The sequence below is a fragment of the Ovis aries genome, chromosome 3, assembly GCF_016772045.2.
Source record: "Ovis aries strain OAR_USU_Benz2616 breed Rambouillet chromosome 3, ARS-UI_Ramb_v3.0, whole genome shotgun sequence".
Lineage (NCBI taxonomy): Eukaryota > Metazoa > Chordata > Mammalia > Artiodactyla > Bovidae > Ovis > Ovis aries.
The window spans coordinates 208,588,459-208,606,562 of record NC_056056.1 but is presented as its reverse complement, the minus strand read 5'-3'; the positions used below and the strand labels follow the sequence as shown (position 1 = coordinate 208,606,562).

The 18,104-nt window shown below is 43.2% G+C and overlaps 1 protein-coding gene across 1 annotated transcript in view; it reads left to right on the top strand.

Annotated features, from left to right (window-relative positions):
• Positions 1-16,498, top strand: part of LOC114113791 (antigen WC1.1-like) — a 65,153-nt gene extending 48,655 nt beyond the window's left edge. The window contains exons 11-20 of the mRNA XM_042247614.2: positions 1,437-1,529; positions 1,606-1,920; positions 3,043-3,357; positions 9,550-9,599; positions 9,685-9,991; positions 10,242-10,274; positions 10,814-10,951; positions 11,337-11,426; positions 12,290-12,427; positions 16,210-16,498. Of these exons, the coding sequence (XP_042103548.1) occupies positions 1,437-1,529; positions 1,606-1,920; positions 3,043-3,357; positions 9,550-9,599; positions 9,685-9,991; positions 10,242-10,274; positions 10,814-10,951; positions 11,337-11,426; positions 12,290-12,427; positions 16,210-16,355 (1,625 nt within the window). The 3' untranslated portion in view covers positions 16,356-16,498. The remainder of the gene's footprint in view (positions 1-1,436; positions 1,530-1,605; positions 1,921-3,042; positions 3,358-9,549; positions 9,600-9,684; positions 9,992-10,241; positions 10,275-10,813; positions 10,952-11,336; positions 11,427-12,289; positions 12,428-16,209) is intronic.
• The last annotated feature ends 1,606 nt before the right edge of the window (positions 16,499-18,104 follow it).

Genomic DNA, 18,104 nt, shown 5'->3' with positions numbered 1-18,104 from the left:
TTACTTACATATGTTGCACATATTTTTCCTACTATTTTATTCTTTTTTTTTTTTTAGTTTTTTATTTTTTAAATTTTAAAATCTTTAATTCTTACATGCATTCCCAAACATGAACCCCCCTCCCACCTCCCTCCCCATAACATCTTTCTGGGTCATCCCCATGCACCAGCCCCAAGCATGCTGCATCCTGCGTCAGACATAGACTGGCGATTCACTTCACATGATAGTATACATGTTAGAATGTCATTCTCCCAAATCATCCCACCCTCTCCCTCTCCCTCTGAGTCCAAAAGTCCGTTATACACATCTGTGTCTCTTTCCCTGTCTTGCATACAGGGTCGTCATTGCCATCTTCCTAAATTCCATATATATGTGTTAGTATACTGTATTGATGTTTTTCTTTCTGGCTTACTTCACTCTGTATAATCGGCTCCAGTTTCATCCATCTCATCAGAACTGATTCAAATGAATTCTTTTTAACGGCTGAGTAATACTCCATTGTGTATATGTACCACAGCTTTCTTATCCATTCATCTGCTGATGGACATCTAGGTTGTTTCCATGTCCTGGCTATTATAAACAGTGCTGCGATGAACATTGGGGTACATGTGTCTCTTTCAATTCTGGTTTCCTCGGTGTGTATGCCCAGAAGTGGGATTGCTGGGTCATAAGGTAGTTCTATTTGCAATTTTTTAAGGAATCTCCACACTGTTCTCCATAGTGGCTGTACTAGTTTGCATTCCCACCAACAGTGTAGGAGGGTTCCCTTTTCTCCACACCCTCGCCAGCATGTATTGCTTGCAGATTTTTGGATCGCAGCCATTCTGACTGGTGTGAAGTGGTACCTCATTGTGGTTTTGATTTGCATTTCTCTAATAATGAGTGATGTTGAGCATCTTTTCATGTGTTTGTTAGCCATCCGTATGTCTTCTTTGGAGAAATGTCTATTTAGTTTATATAAGTATTTTTAAAACCACAAACATTGTAGATAAATAAGTGTACAACTCCTTCAGAAAGGCCTTTGTTTTGCTTCTTCTATTTAGGGGTGGATTAAGGATAGAACAACTTGTTTAACTCATTCTTAGGGCAAAGCTTGGCTTAAAACAGGAATCGTGCCATTGTCAGGACCAGGGCTCTTCATGGAGAAAGGGAACACTAACATTATGGTAACTTTACCAGTATATTCCAGCTTTCATCTCAGCTCCATCACTAAGCCCCCCCCCCCCTTTTTTTTTTCTTTTGAACTTTCTACTTTGTGTTGGGTATAGCCGATTAACAATGTTGTTATAGTTTCAGGTGAACAGCCAGGAACTCGGCCATACATATACATGGATCCATTTTCCCCAAACTTCCCTCCCTTCCTAAAAATTATTTCATTTAACTGCCTTTTCTGTTCTTTAACCCTCCCAACCCTCTAATCATCGCTGTTTCTTCAGAAAACCAGACCCAGGTGCTGCCCCAGTGCGACCACTTTGTGTCTGAACCAGCAAGATCTGCGGCCTCAGAGGAGAGCCTCCCCTACTGCTCAGGTGAGGGTCCCACGGGACAGAAGACCCTTCTCATTCCCCAGGTCACCGCCCCATTGTCCCATTTCTCTCTCCTCAGACAGCAGGCAGCTCCGCCTGGTGGACGGGGGCGGTCCCTGCGCCGGGAGAGTGGAGATCCTTGACCAGGGCTCCTGGGGCACCATCTGTGATGACGGCTGGGACCTGGACGATGCCCGCGTGGTGTGCAGGCAGCTGGGCTGTGGAGAAGCCCTCAATGCCACGGGGTCTGCTCACTTCGGGGTAGGATCAGGGCCCATCTGGCTGGACGACCTGAACTGCACAGGAAAGGAGTCCCAGGTGTGGAGGTGCCCTTCCCGGGGCTGGGGGCGGCACGACTGCAGACACAAGGAGGACGCGGGGGTCATCTGCTCAGGTCAGCACTCCACACTGCCCACAGGCTGGAGGAGGGGTGGGGCCCTGGAGGACGGGGATCTGAGCCCTGAGAGAGAGATGCTGAAAGGACCAGAGAAGGAGGCTTCCTCCCGTGGAGCCTGTCTTCCCAGCAGAGGGGAAGACGAGGTGCTTTCACTGCCTCCTGCAGCAGCTGAGATTCTGGTCCTTTCTTCTTGGTAGTGTTTCCTGGCAGAGGCTTTTCTCACAGTTTTTCTTGCAATCAGGGCTCACCCTTCTGGTACATAGAGTAGAGAAGTCCTAAAGCCACTCTGCTAGTTTTTTGTTTGTTCTATAACAAACTGCTACATTGTTAGTGCTTTAAAACAACATATTTGTTTCCTTACACTTCTCTAGCTTAGATGTCCAGCAGGGATCTCACTGGACTGTGATAAAAGTTTCAGCAGGGCCAGGTCACTTCTGAACCTCTGGGAAAGAATCTATTTCCTGTCTTTTCAAGCTTCTAGAAGCCGCCTGCCTTCCTTCACTTGTAACCCCCTTCTGTTCATCATCAGACCAGCAACGCTCCACCTCTCTGACCATTATCCATATTCAGATCTCCCTTTAACTAGAATGAGGAAAAGGATTCCACTTTAAAGGATAGTGAGTCTAAGAATGTGATTACACTGTGCTCAGGTGGTTAATCCACCATATTTCAGGTGACTCTTACCATCCCAAGGACCATACCTTAATCACATATGTAAAGTCCCTTTTGCCAGATAAGGAAACACAGACACAGGTTCCATGTAGACACCTGTGGGTCCATTACTCTATCTGCCTCCACACTGTCCACATCACATCCCTTTCATACACTCTCTTAGATGTTTTGTCAGGGAGCAGGAGTCAGCTCCCTCTCCCTGTGGGTGTCCAGGTTGGTCTTCCTCTCAGTTCATATCCACTACATCATGGTGGTAGAAGTATTTAGAAAGACAGACACAAATGGACAAAGTCAGGTGAAAAGGAGACAAGTTTTACTCTGGTCATCTAATGAATTTGCTTCCTCACCTGGGTCACAGACGAATGTTCACAATTTTGGGGAGAGAGGAAAACCCAGAGCACTGAGTGGGGTGCTCACTGTGTCCTGTCTCCTCATTTCCTATCTTAGAGTTCCTGGCCCTCAGGATGGTCAGTGAGGACCAACAGTGTGCTGGGTGGCTGGAAGTTTTCTACAACGGGACCTGGGGCAGTGTCTGCCGCAGCCCCATGGATGATATCACCGTGTCCATCATCTGCAGACAGCTTGGCTGTGGAGACAGTGGAACCCTCAACTCTTCTGTTGGTCTCAGGGAAGGTTCTAGACCCCGGTGGGTAGATTTAATTCAGTGTCGGAAAACTGATACCTCTCTCTGGCAGTGTCCTTCTGGCCCATGGAAATACAGTTCATGCTCTTCAAAGGAGGAAGCCTACATCTCCTGTGCAGGTGACTTATGTCTGTTTCTGTGTCTTTCCCAACTCTGTAGGAAGTTATTAGTGAGATTTGATATCTTAAAATCTAAGTGATGGGTTTAACTTGAGTTTATAAAATGATGTTCGGATGGAGCTAATTTAATCTACATGTTCCAAACTTGCTTTATTAAAATTTTTAATTGATATAACTGATACTCATTATAGTTTTTGCTGTGTACAACAAAATGCTTATATGTTTGTGTGTATTGATAAATGATCACTACAGTAAGTCTAGTTATATCTCTATATATGGATCCATATATATAGTTAAATATTTTTCTTACATGATGAGAATGTTTAAGATGTTTTGTCTTGTCATCTTTCAAATAGACAGTATAGTATTCACTATAGTCACCATGCTATATGTTATATCTCTTCACCTATTAATTTTATAATTCAAATTTATACCTTTTGATTACCTTTGCTTGCACCAAACCCCCCACTTCTGGCAGCCACCAACGACTTAGCATCTCTGAACTTGCTTTTTGTTTTAATATTACACATATAAATAAAATTTTATGGTATTTTTCTTTCTCTGTCTGATTTGCTTCACTTAGTATAATGCCCTCGAGGTCCATCCATGTTGTTGAAACTGGCAAGATTTTCTTCTTTTTTATGGGTGGATATAAGTCTATATTACATTTTCTTTATCCATTCATCAGTGAAGACTTACATTGTTTGACTCATATATATTGCTATAAAATACTAAAAGGTAATACTGTTAAAGTTAAAGTGCTGTAGTAAATACGTCAGCAAGTTTGGAAGATTCATCAGTGGCCACAGGACTGGAGAAGGTCAGTTTTCATTTCAATCTCAAAGAAGGGCAATGCCAATGAATGGTCAAACTGCCTCACAATTGTGCTCATTCACATGCTAGTAAGATTATGCTCAAAGTCTTTCAAGCTAGGCATCAGCAGTAAGTGAACTGAGAACTTCTGAGAAGTACAAGCTGGGTTTAGAAAAGGCAGAGAGACCAGAGATCAAATTGCCAACATTTGATGGATCATAGAGTAAGTCAGAGAATTCCAGAAAAACATCTGCTCCATTGACTGCATAAAGACTGACCATGTGGATCACAATGAACCGTGAAAAATTCTTAAAGAGATGAGAATACCAGAGCACCTTACCTGCCTCCTGAGAAACCTGTATGCAAATCAAAAAGCAGCAGTTGGAACTGGACATGAAACAACCGACTGGTTCTGCATTGGGAAAAGAGTTCGTCAAGGCTGTATATTGTCACCCTGTTTATTTAACTTATATGCAGAGAACATCATAGGAAATGCCAGGCTGGATGAGTCACAAGCTGGAATCAAGATTCCTGTGAGAAATATCAACAACCTCAGATACACAGATGATACAACTGTAATGGCAGAAAGTGAAGAAGAACGAAAGAGCCTCTCATTGAGAGTGAAAGAGGAGACTGAAAAAGCTGGCTTACAGCTCAACATTCTAAAAACTAAGATCATCAGCACTTCGTGGCAAATAAAAGTGGAGAAAGTGGGAACAGTGACAGATTTTCTTTTCTTGGACTCCCAAATCACTGCTGACTGTGACTGCAGCCATGAGATTAAAGGAGGCTTACTCCTCTGTGACAAACCTAGACAGGATATTAAAAAGAGACATCGCTTTGCTGACAAAGGTCCATATGGTCACAGCTGTATTTTTTCCAGTAGTCGTCTCGACGTGAGAGCCGGGTTATAGAAGAAGCTAAAATGAGTTGATTCTTTTGAATTGTGGTGCTTGGATGCCACAGTTGCATTGAGAATCCTTTGGGCAGAAAGGAGATCAAACCAATCAATCCTAAAGGAAATCAACCCTGAATATTCACTGGAAGGACTGATGCTGAAGCTGAAGCTCCAATACTTTGGCCATCTGATGAGAAGAGCTGACTCATTGGAAAAGACCCTGATGCTGGGAAATATTGAAGCCAGAAGAAGAAGGGGGCTACAGAGGATGACATAGTTAGATAGCATCACCAGTTCAGTGGATATGAATTTGAGCAAACTTTGGGAGTTAGTGAAGGACAGAGGAGCCTGGCATGCTGCAGTCCATGGGGTTGCAAAGAGTCAGACACAACCTAGCAACTGACCGTATGTTGCTGCAGTGAACACTGGGTTTTCAAGTTAGTGTTTTTGTTTCCTTCAGATAAATACTCCAAAGTGAAATTGCTAAATCTGTGGCAGTTCTATTTTTAATTTTTGATGCACCTCAATACTGTTTCCATAGGGGCTGCATCAACTTACGTTCCCTCTAACTGTGCAAAAGCTTTCCTGTCTTTTCACATTCTCCTCAACTCCTGTTATTTCTTCTTTTGGATAAAAGCCTTTCTAGAGGATCTGAGGTGATATCGCATTGTGGTTTTGATTTGTATTTTCTGATGATTAATAGTGTTGAGCACGTTTTCCTATACCAATTGGCAAGTTGTATGTATTCTTTAAAAAATAATGTCTATTCAGGTTCTCTGTCCATGTTTTAATAATCAGATTGTTTGTTTTTTGCTCCTGAGTTGTATGAGTTCCTTGTGTATTTTGAATAATTATCCTTACAAGAAATATACAAATATTTTCTCCAATTCTATAGGTTTCTTTTTCACTTTGTTGATGGTTCCCTTAATTGGGCAGAAGCTTTTTAGCCTTATGTCATCACAACCGCTTGTTTTTACTCTTGTTCCCTTTGCTTTTGGTGCCAAATCCAAAAAATCATCACAAAGACTGATGTCAAGGATTTTATTTTCTGTGTTTTCCTGTAGAAATTTTATGGCTTCAGGACTTGTGATCGAGTCTTTAATCTATTTTGAGTTAATTTTTGTGAGTGGTGTGAGCTAGTGGTCCAGTTTCATGTTTTGCATGTGGCTGGCCAGTTTTCCCAATACCATTTACTGACAACGCTGTCCTTTTCCCACTGTATATTCTTGGCTTCTTTTCAAAAATTAATTCACCATAGAAATGATGGGTTTATTTATGGACTCACTATTCTGTTCCATTGACCTCTGTGTTCATTTTTATACCAATGACATACTGTTATAATTAATATAGCTTTGTAATATAGTTTGAAATCAAGAAGCACGACACCTCTAACTTTGTTATTCTTTCTCAAGATTTCTTTGGTATTGAGCGTCTTTTGTGGTTCCATGCAAATTTTAGGATTGTTTCTTCTGTATCTGTGAACGTTTCCATTGGAATTTTGGTAAGGATTGCAGTGAATCTGTAGATTGCTTTGGGTAGTATGGGCATGTTAATAATATTAGATCTTCCAATCCATGAGCACAGAATATCTTTCCATTTATTCGAGTCATCTTCAGTATCTTTCATCAATGTGTTTATAGTTTTCAGTGTACAGGTCTTTCACCTCCTTGGTTAAATTTATTCCTAGGTATTTTATTCATTTTCATGCAAATGTAAACAGAATTGTTTTCTCAGTTTCTCTTATAGAAGTTTGTTGTTAGTGTAAAGAATGCATATGATTTTTGCATACAGATGTTTCTTCTACAACTTACCGAGTGTATTGGTTCTCATATTTTTGCTGAAGTCTTTAGTGTTTTCTACATATAATATCATGTAAGGGGGTTTCTTTCCTCATGACTCTGATAGTAAAGAATCTGTCTGCAATGCAAGAGACGCAGGTTCAGTCCCTAGGTCAGGAAGATCCCTGGAGGAAGGAATGGTAACCCATTCCAGTATTCTTGCCTGGAGAATCCTAATGGACAGAGGAGCCTGGCAGGCTGCAGTCCTTGGGGTCATAAAGAGTCAGACACTACTGAGTGACTAACTCTTTCACTTTTCAATCAGCAAATAGTGTCAATTTTGCCTCTTCCTTTCAGATTTGGATATCTTGATTTTCTTTTTATTGCCTGATGGATCTGGACAGGACTACCAAAACTAAGTTGAATAAAAGTGGGAGAGTAGACATTTTTGTCTTGTGTCTGATTTCAGAGGAAAAGCTTTTGGTTTTTTACAGTCAAGTATGATGTTAGCTGTGTACTTTTCATATGGTCTTAATTATGTTAAGATGCAGTCCTTCTATACCTAATTGTAAAAGAGTTTTTACTGTAAGTGGATGTTGAATTTGTCAAACACTTTTTCTGCATCCTTTGAGGATATGATTATTACCTTCATTTTGTTTATTTGGTGTATCACATTGATTAACTTGCGAATGTTGAACTATCCTTGTATCCTTGGAACATACATCACTTGATTATGGTGTATGATTCTTTTAGTGTATTGTCACATTCAGTTTTCTAATATTTTGTTGACGATTTTTGCACCTGTATTTATCAGAGTGTTAGCCCGTAATTTTCTTTTCTCATGGTGTCCTTATCTGGCTTTGGTATCAGACTAATGTTGGCTTCAGAAAATGAATTTGGAAGTGTTCTTTTCTTCTGTTTTTGGAAGAGTTTGAGAAGGCTCCGCTACTAAATACTGTTACATTGGGAATTGAGATTTCAGCAATAAATTTTGAATGAAATAAATAAATGTTGGTGAGGGCGACAAATAGTTAAACCATAGCACCTTATTCCTTCAACATTTCTCTCTCTGTTTCTCTTTCTCCTTCCCTCCCCCTCCACACACACACACACACACACACACACACACACCCCATTCAGGTATATCTTGAATGGTATGCTGGATGTTGCCTGAAACCCATAGCTAAAAGAATGTGGGATCAGATACTTCAAAAGCAGAGGCTCACTCCCTGCCTTGCCTCTCTTTGCTCATCTCTTTGTCTTTTTCATTTGAAGGCCAAAGAAGCATTAAACTATGAGACCTTTTATTGATGATGTTTTTCCTACAATTAAACCCTGTGAACTGAGAAGTGGTAAAGTCTTTGACCATGAAAATGAGCAACCTGCTCACAGAGGTCTTGCAATCGTTTTCTCAGAGGTTCTCTGCATAGAGTGGGTAGGAGTTTTGATAGGATGATCTGGAAAGAATATAGAAATATTGATGCTTTATGACAGGTACTATTTACCCTTCTGTTTTTTAAAATTTATATTTATTTCTGTCAGCTTCCATTCTTTTATATATATTTTCAGTCTTTTGTTTATCATTTCTGCATCTTCTCAATACAAATTTTTCCCAGTAGGCTTTTTTTAACTATTGCAAAAATTTCTGGCTTACTCAGTGTGTACATATATGTGTCCATATGTCTTCTCAGAATTCTACTAAGTCTTTCCTGTATATTTCCTTTTTAAGAGATTCCTAACCAACGCTACAGGCTTTTCTGGTGGCTCAGACAGCAAAGAAACTGCCTGCAGTGCAGGAGACCTGGGTTTGATCCCTGGGTAGGGAAGATCCAGTGGAGAAGTGAATAGCAATCCACTCCAGTATGTTTGTCTGGAAAATCCTATGGACAGAGGAGCCTGGTGGGCTGCAGTCCACAGGGTCACAAAGAGTTGGACACGACTGAGTGACTAACACACACACACACACACACATAACCAACACTAAATTGTGGAGCAGTTATCTTCCAATTAAAAATTTTAGAAAAAAGAGTTTCCTTTCACAACAAGTAGTCTTCACTTCCCACTGTCACACTGAATAATAGGTCAGAGTAGTTTATAATCTCTCTAATAATTTTCCATTAAAATTATGTACATGAGATTTGAATATAAATTGACCCTGTGCTTCTGGACTGATAATTTTTAATGTGAACTATTATCATAGATTGTTACCACTAATTTATATTTGGATTACTATTTCACTGATTAGTATGAATTAAAAAAAAGAAATTTTATTTCACTGAATGTTGTCCATTCATTTAATAAATATTTATAAAGCCCCTATGTAAGTATTTAGAAAAGATTTTCCATAGATATTTGTTGAATGAGTACATACAATGTGCAGGCACTGTCCTAATAGCAGAAACACGGCACATATAAGATATACAAGGTCCTTCTTCTAATGGAACTTTCATTCAGAAGAGTGTGTAAATTCGTAGATGTCTGTGTTTATATTTGCTGTGGGGTGTAAAACTGATAAGCTGATAAACAAGTAAATATTTAAAGTAATTTCAGCTGGTGATGAGATGCAGTGAATGTTTCAGCCCAGGAGATAATGAGCCTGTGTTTTCATGTGTCATTGGTACTGAGTCAGACCTTAGATAATCTTATGTGGGGACAGGACCACCCTCAACTGTTCCTGATCCACTGTTTCCCTGTTGGGTGCAGGAAGAAGACCCAAGAGCTGTCCAACTGCTGCCCCCTGCACAGGTATGTCAGCCCCGCCCCCTCCCCTGTGGCTCCTAGGGCTCCTTCCTCCCACCAGGGGAGTCACAGGAGGGGCTGCTGCCTTTTCAGACAGAGAAGCTCCGGCTCAGGGGAGGAGACAGCGAGTGCTCAGGGCGGGTGGAGGTCTGGCACAGTGGCTCCTGGGGCACCGTGTGTGATGACTCCTGGAGCCTGGCAGAGGCCGAGGTGGTGTGCCAGCAGCTGGACTGTGGCCAGGCCCTGGAAGCTGTGCGGGCCGCAACATTCGGCCCTGGAAATGGGAGCATCTGGCTGGACGAGGTGCGGTGCGGGGGCCGGGAGTCCTCCCTGTGGGACTGTGCTGCGGAGCCCTGGGGGCAGAGCGACTGCAAGCACGAGGAGGATGCTGGTGTGAGGTGCTCTGGTGAGTGAGGGCCTCGGCGTCCACCCTGGGTGAGCTGGGGCAGAGCGGCGGCAGTGGGCTGGGCCGGGTGTGGTGGGGAGTTTATGTTCAGACATCCTGGGTGCTGGGGCTCTCATCTAGGACAGGGGAGCTGGGAAGACTAGACACTGATGTTGTGGAGACTGAGAGGTGATTTCAGGCTCAGGAGGGAAAAGTTTTGCCCTGCATTCTGGCCAATTCTTCTTCCCCACACTGCTGTTTTTCTCTTTAGGTGTAAGGACAACATTGCCCATGACTACAGCAGGTACTGTGATCCATCCATGGGCAGGGGAGAATACTCAAATACTGGGGACCTGACTGTGGGCTCTCTGACAGCTCAGAAGAGGAAAGAGTCTGAGGAGCCGTGGCTGTTGGGGAGGAGCCAGAGCATTACACTGGGGCAATCCCCTGCCCTGATGTCCAGTCAAATGTTCTCATGCCCAGGGCCAAGGAAGTCTGGTTCCCATGTTGGAGAATCTAAAGAACCATCACTTGCCCTTGAGTGTTGCTCCTCATCAGTGAGGTGCAGGTCCCTGGATATTTGATGCTCTGTCTCCTGAAGCCCAAGGAGAGGAGATGAGCTGGGTCCTTAGAGGCTCTCGGCGGGCAGCTCCCTGACAATCCCCAGCTCTGCCTCAGGGCCACACTGGCCAGAGTGGAGTTGACTTGTCTCAGGATGAGACCTGGGGGAGCCCTGACACTGTCTGAGGCTGAGACGCCACTGTCCAGAGTTCCTGAAAATGCTGACGCAGGAGATTTCTCTGTGCCCTAGTTGTCTCCAGCCCTTTTTCCTGTTCTTCTTAGGGACCAGAACAACCTCAAATTCTTTCCCTGGCATCTTCTCCCTGCCTGGGGTCCTCTGCCTCATCCTGGGAGCCCTTCTCTTCCTGGTCCTCATTATCCTGGTGACTCAGCTGCTCCGATGGAGAGCAGAGCGCAGAGGTGGGCTTCATGGGGACCTGGGGACCAGGGAGAGTATGTGCAGGCAGGAGATGGGGCAGGTATGAGGAGGGGACCTGGGCCAGGTACTGTTCTGAGTTGCAGACTCCATGTGCTCCATAATGGGCTCTAAGGGCTGAGTAGACAGAGGTTTTAGGACTGGGGCGTGAACTCTCATGAGTCATGGCCTCTCCTGTGAGACCAGACAGAGTTGGTGCTGAGATGTAATCAGGGTCAGACAAGGGGAGAAGGTGCTGACATGGTTCACGGGGTAGGAGACGATGCTGAGGTCCTGGCAGCCCCCATGTGAGCACCAGGGTGATGAAGGTGGTCTGGCTGGATTGGGGTATCTGGGGAAGCTTCTCTGACCTGCTGGGTGATTTCTCAGCCTTATCTAGCTATGAAGATGCTCTTGCTGAAGCCGTGTATGAGGAGCTCGATTACGTTCTGACACAGAAGGAAGGTCTGGGCAGCCCAGGTGAGTGTCTCATCTGCCCTCATGGGATCTCTGGTTGTCACCACCCCCTGGCTGTGCGCATCTTCTCAGCATCTGCAGACCGCATGTGTGCCCCAGGTTCACAGAGACAGATCCTCCAGAGAGGCAGGATGGCCTCTCAGAGCCCCATGATCTCCCAGCCTCTGTCTACACTGCAGAAGCCAGGCCTGTCCCTTCTCAGCCTTAACACAGATCCCGTGGTTGTGGGGCGGGTTGTCCGGTGTGTTGTGTGATGTTTGTCTCCACATGAGGCTTCCCGTCAGATTTCTCACTGACTAAACTGCTGTATTACACCAGAGATGGTGAGGACAAGTGACTACAGGTCTGCTCCAGGAAATAGAGGTGAACCTGCCTCGGCGGGGCTTTAGGGAGAAGAGTTTTCCTCAGAGGAGGTTTAAGGGGAATGGTTTTCCTTTGATGGACCAGAGGCATCCCTTGTGTCCAGATGGGGCTCATCCTTCTCCTTCTCTGGCTGTTCTGTGATGTCTCACGTCAGGGCTGTTCTCTCTGTGTCCAGAATCACCACACGCATGCAATGTTGTTAAAAAATGACATCTGTAAATCACAATTTGTCAAAGTCCTTTAGCAATGCTCAAGGGTGGAAGAGTTGCTTTGAGATACGTAGTTTCCATCAGAAAATATTAGGATATTAAAATCATGTTTTGGCTTATGGACACATCAAAATGAACCATGGTCTTAGAGAAAAAAGTCTTTTGAAACAAGGAGTGACTGGTGCCTCTATTCAGAAACTCAAAACTCTGGGTCAGAAGGTGTCTTACGTATTCCCCAGACCAACCCACTTACTGTGGTTCATACACTCCCTTGTCTGCTCTTGGAACCCCCAGATCAGAGGACTGATGTCCCTGCTGAAAATTATGATGATGTTGAAGAAGTACCAGTGCCTGGAACTCCTCCTGCCTCTCAGGGGAGTGAGGAGGAAGTGCCCCCAGAGAAGGAGGATGGGGTGAGGTCCTCTCAGACCGGTGAGTGGGGTCAGCTGATCTCCTGCAATATTTCTGTCTGGAAAGAGTGAATTTGTGCTCCTCAATGCCCAGCCTCCCTAGAGATTCAAAGTATAGGTAATCTAATACTTTTGGTAGCATCATCTTGACCATATGCCATATTTAATGCTGTCAGACTCCTTGTAAGGAGTGAGGAATCACTCTGCTTTTGGCATTTAAATCTCCGTAATGTGACATAAACTTATCACTTTATATGTGATATACTGGCATGAAGATTTACAGATTACGGAATTTCCTGGTGGTCCAGAGGTTAGGATTCTGCACTTTCACTGCTAGGGCCTAGGTTCAACGCTGGCCAAGGAACTAAGATCCCGCAAGCATTGTGTCATGGCCGAAAGAGAAACTTATCAATTAATTGAGCATATTTAAAATCAAGACCACAATGAGGTACCATTTCACACCAGTCAGAATGGCTGTGATCCAAAAGTCTACAAGCAATAAATGCTGGAGAGGATGTGGAGAAAAGGGAACCCTCTTACACTTTTGGTGGGGATGCAAACTAGTACAGCCACTATGGAGAACAGTGTGGAGATTCCTTAAAAATTGCAAATAGAAATGCCTTATGACCCAGCAATCCCACTGATGGGCATACACACCGAGGAAATCAGAATTGAAAGAAACACATGTACCCCAATGTTCATCGCAGCACTGTTTATAATAGCCAGGATGTGGAAACAACCTAGATGTCCATCAGCAGATGAATGGATAAGAAAGCTGTGGTACATATACACAATGGAGTATTACTCAGCCACTAAAAAGAATACATTTGAATCAGTTCTGATGAGATGGATGAAACTGGAGCCAATTATACAGAGTGAAATAAGCCAGAACGAAAAACACCAATACAGTATACTGACACATATATATGGAATTTAGAAAGATGGCAATGACGACCCTGTATGTGAGATAGCAAAAGAGACACAGATGTATAGAACGGACTTTTGGACTCTGAGGGAAAGGGAGAGGGTGGGATGATTTGGGAAAATGGCATTGAAACATGTATACTATCATGTAAGAAACGAAGTGCCAGTCTGTGTTTGATTCAGGATACAGGATGCTTGGGGCTGGTGCATGGGGATGATCCAGAGAGATGATATGGGGTGAGAGGTGGGAGGGGGATTCAGAATTGGGAGCTCAAATACAACCGTGGTGGAGTCATGTCAATGTATGGCAAAACCAATACAGTATTGTAAAGTAAAATAAAGTAAAAATAATATTAAAAAAAAAAAGAAAGCTAAGTGCTGAAGAATTGATGCTTTTGAACTATAGTGTTGGAGAAGACTCTTCAGAAACCCTTGGATGGCAAGGAAATCAATCTTGAATAGTCATTTGTAGGACTGAGCTGAAGTAGAAGCTCCAATACCTTGGCCAACTGACGTGAAGAAGTGCCTCCTTAGAAAAGACCCTGATGCTGGGAAAGATTGAAGGCAGCAGGAGGAGATAACAGAGGATGAGATGCTTGGATGGCATCACTGACTCGATGGATATTAGTTTGAGCAAGCTCTAGGAGTTGGTGACAGGCAGGGAAACCTGGTGTGCTGCAGTCCATGGGGTCACAGAGAGTCAGGCATGACTGAGTGAGTGAACTGAACTGAACCAAATTCCAAGGTGGAACAAGTGTTTTAACAATATCTGTGCACTGTTGCATACATGAAGGCAAACCATTCAATATCACAGTAATCCAGGTCTACGCCGAATCAGTAATGCTGAAGAAGCTGAAGTTGCCGTTCTATGAAGACTCTCATGACCTTTTAGAACTATCACCTAAAAAAGATGTCCTTTTCATTATAAGGGACTGGAATGCAAAAGTAGGAAGTCAAGAGATACCTGGAGTAACAGCCAAATTTGGCCATGGAGTACAAAATGAGGCAAGGCAAAGGCTAATAGAGTTTTGCCAAGAGAACACACTGGTCGTAACAAACACCCTCTTCCAACAACACGAGAGGACTCTACAGGTGGACATCATCAGATGGTCAGTACTGAAATCAGACTGATTATATTCTTTGCAGCCAAAGATGGAGATGCTCTATACAGTCAGCAAAAACAAGACCAGGAGCTGACTGTGGCTCAGATCATGAACTCCTTATTGCCAAATTCAGACTTAAATTGAAGAAAGTAGAGAAACCCACTAGACCATTCAGGTATGACCTAAATCAAATTCCTTATGATTATACAGTAGAAGTGACAAATAGATTCAGGGGATTAAGTCTGATAGGCAGAGTTCCTGATGAATTATGGACAGAGGTTCGTGACATTGTACAGGAGGCAGGGATCAAGACCATCCTCAAGAAAAAGAAATGCAAAAGGCAAATGGTTTTCCTCAGAGGCCTCCTCAGACATGAGGAGGCCTTACAGATAGCTGAGAAAAGATGACAAGTGAAACCAAAGGAGAAAAGGAAAGACATATCCATTTGAATACAGAGTTCCAAAGAATAGCAAGGAGAGATTTGAAAGCCTTCCTCACTGATCAATGCAAAGAAACAAAGGAAAACAATGGAATGGGAAAGACTAGAGATCTCGTCAAGAAAATTACAGTTACCAAGGGAATATTTCATGAAAAGATGGGTACAATAAAGGACAGAATTGTTATGGACCTAGCAAAAGTGGAAGATATTAAGAAGAGGTGGCAAAAATACACAGAAGAACTAGACAAAAAAATCTTCATGACCCAGATAATCACGATGGTGTGATCACTAACCTAGAGCTAGATATCCTGGAATGTGAAGTCAAGTGGGCCTTAGGAAGCATCACTACGAACAAAGCTAGTGGAGGTGATGAATGCCAGTTGATTTCTTTCAAATCCTAAAAGATGATGCTGTGAAAGTGCTGCACTCAATATGCCAGCAAATTTGGAAAATTTAGCAGTGGACCCACAACTGGAAAAGGTCAGTTTTCATTCCAATCCCAAAGATAGGCAATGCCAAAGAATGCTCAAACTACCACAAATTGCACTCATCTCACACGCTAGTAAAGTAACGCTCAAAATTCTTCAAGCCAGGCTTCAGCAATATGTAAACTGTGAACTTCCAGATGTTCAAGCTGGTTTTATAAAAGGCAAAGGAACTAGAGATCAAATTGCCAAAAAAAGCAAGAGAGTTCCAGAGAAACATATGTTTCTGCTTTATAACTATGCCAAAGCCTTTGACTGTGTGGATCACAATAAACTGATATTTCAGTAGCTGCAAAAGATACTCATTCTCTAGAAAAGAGTATTTCTCCATCTGAGGGCCTGTGTAGTTTCTGGGAGGAGATATCTGTGGCTGCACCTGTGATACTATTTGTGGACATTTGGGAACAGGAGTCAAGTCAACTAAGAGCAGACTTGGGTTGTGAGTGAGGAATTCAGATTTTTCCTGTTTCCAATCTCCCTCTTATTGTGAATTAGCATCTATCACCTGTGAAAGGAGAACATTTAGATTCCTTTTTATGATTCTTACCATTGCTGGGCATCTCCTTTGTACTGTGTTGCCTGGAAGCAGGTCTCCCAGAGCTCCTGAGCACAGGTCTCCTGTGATGCAGGATTTCCACATGCACTGAGGCCCGGGAGACCACATGAACTGGATCTGAGAGGACAGCTGGGATCCATCCTCACTGGGACTCATGTGAAATAGCCTGAGCCTCCCTCCCCACACCTGGGTCCCAGGGATGCTTTGTCATAAGCACTTGCTTGACTCCTTTCCACCAGAGGGTTCTGTCCCATCCTCGTGTCTCAGTTCTAATCAAACTTCTCTTTTCTATTTCAGGCTCTTGTCTGAACTTCTCCAGAGAGGCTGCTGATCCTGGGGAAGGAGAAGAGAGCCTCTGGCTGCTCCAGGGGAAGAAAGGGGACGCTGGGTATGATGATGTTGAACTCAGTGCCCTGGGAACAACCCCAGAGACTTTCTCGTGATGCTGTATCAAATGTGAGATGAAGCCTCAGATATTCTAATTGGCTGTATTTCAATAGAGTAGTGCTGACCTGTAATAGTGTCATATGAAAATTGCTCAAAATGAAATATTCTGAATAAATTAACTTTTTGTTGTGCTGTTAAATTCGCAAGTTCCATGTCAAATGCTTTTAGAGGATTGGTCCTCAAATGCCATCTTCCTCAAGGGAAATGCAAGATGAGTGAGCTGACCTGCTTTCTCACCTATGAAAGGCTAATGAGGGCATGCTCACAAGTGCTCCAGGTCACTCTTATTTAGAAAAGGATGTAAACTTGGTCTACATTCACATACCTCTTCCTAACAAGAGTAACTCATGGGAAAAAACAAAAACAAAAAACAAAAACAAAACAAAACAAAACAAAACAACAACAACAAAAACATTTCTAAACATCTCTGAGTTTGTAACTTCTTGAACCCCAGACTGGGTGTGAGTTTCAAAGTGGAAGGTTGGCTGGTGAAAAGAATGGATACAGCTTTCCTTATGCTGCCTCCATATTCACAGGCCAATTAAAAATCTAACTGTACATAACTACCTCTTCCTTTTTCATCTCTCATTTATTCCTTTACAGACACCTCTTTGCTCGTCTCCCATGTCTATTTGATTATCCAAACCTTCTAAATCCATTCTTTTTTCTCCATATCTTCCTACTATTTCTTCAGGGTGCTGCTATTTCTTGTATCTCCAAGGATCTCTCCTTCTAAGAGAATTATATCAGTTCATAAACATCTTCAAGTTGATGGAAGGCAACTTGGTGCTCACCCACACCTTGTATTCAGATGGGACAAGAGGGCAAGAAAGTGGAGACCTAGGCAGAGGGGATCCAGAAGAATGGATGTAGATAGAAAGATCAGGAACATTTGGCTATTTATGTTTCAGAGATATGGATGGAGGCATCTGACATGACTGATCTCTTAGAGGAAGAATTTCAGACCAAGGGGCTTCTTTGAAAACATCTGTTTTTCAGATGTTTCAAGATCGTTTCAAGATTGCTTGAATCTGGTTACTACTGAAAATGTAATTGTGATCCTGCTGTGACTCTTCAGGGTAGAGAGAGCTCTCATGAAGAAGTGGCAAAGATTACGTTTACATAGCACTACCCCCACAACCCCTCTTGTACCCCCCACCCCGCCGGCCAATTCCACTGCAGACATGTGGAGAAGCTGCTGAACTAATATAAAACCTGAGAGTGCTGGCCTGGTTTAAGCTGGACCCACCTAGTTTCTTGGTTGATGACTCTGGGTGGTTTCTAGGGCTCCACCCTACACTCACGCTTGCACTCTTCATAGTTCTAGGCTGTGCTTGGGGATGGGAAGATGCCCAGGGCTTCTTCCAGGGCAGCTCACATGGCTGTTCACTTGGGAAGTGATGAAATAGATGACATATGATGAAATAAGGCCCACATGCAAGAAGCTCAGTGAACTCCAAGAAAACACAGATAAACGATTAAATTCAGGAAGACACTATATGAAGAAAATAAGATTAAAAAAATCATCATCATCATTATTATTGTTTTTAATTTTTGGTTGCACTTTGTTGCTGCACATGGGCTTTGTTGCTGCACGTGGGCTTTCTCTAAGTGCAGCAAGCAGGTTTCTCTATGTGAGGGCTTCTCTTATTGTGAATAGGTTCTAGGCACCCAGGCTTCAGGGGTTGCAGCATCACCTCCTATATGTGATTTGCGGGTCCTAGAGCTCAAGCTCAGTAATTGTT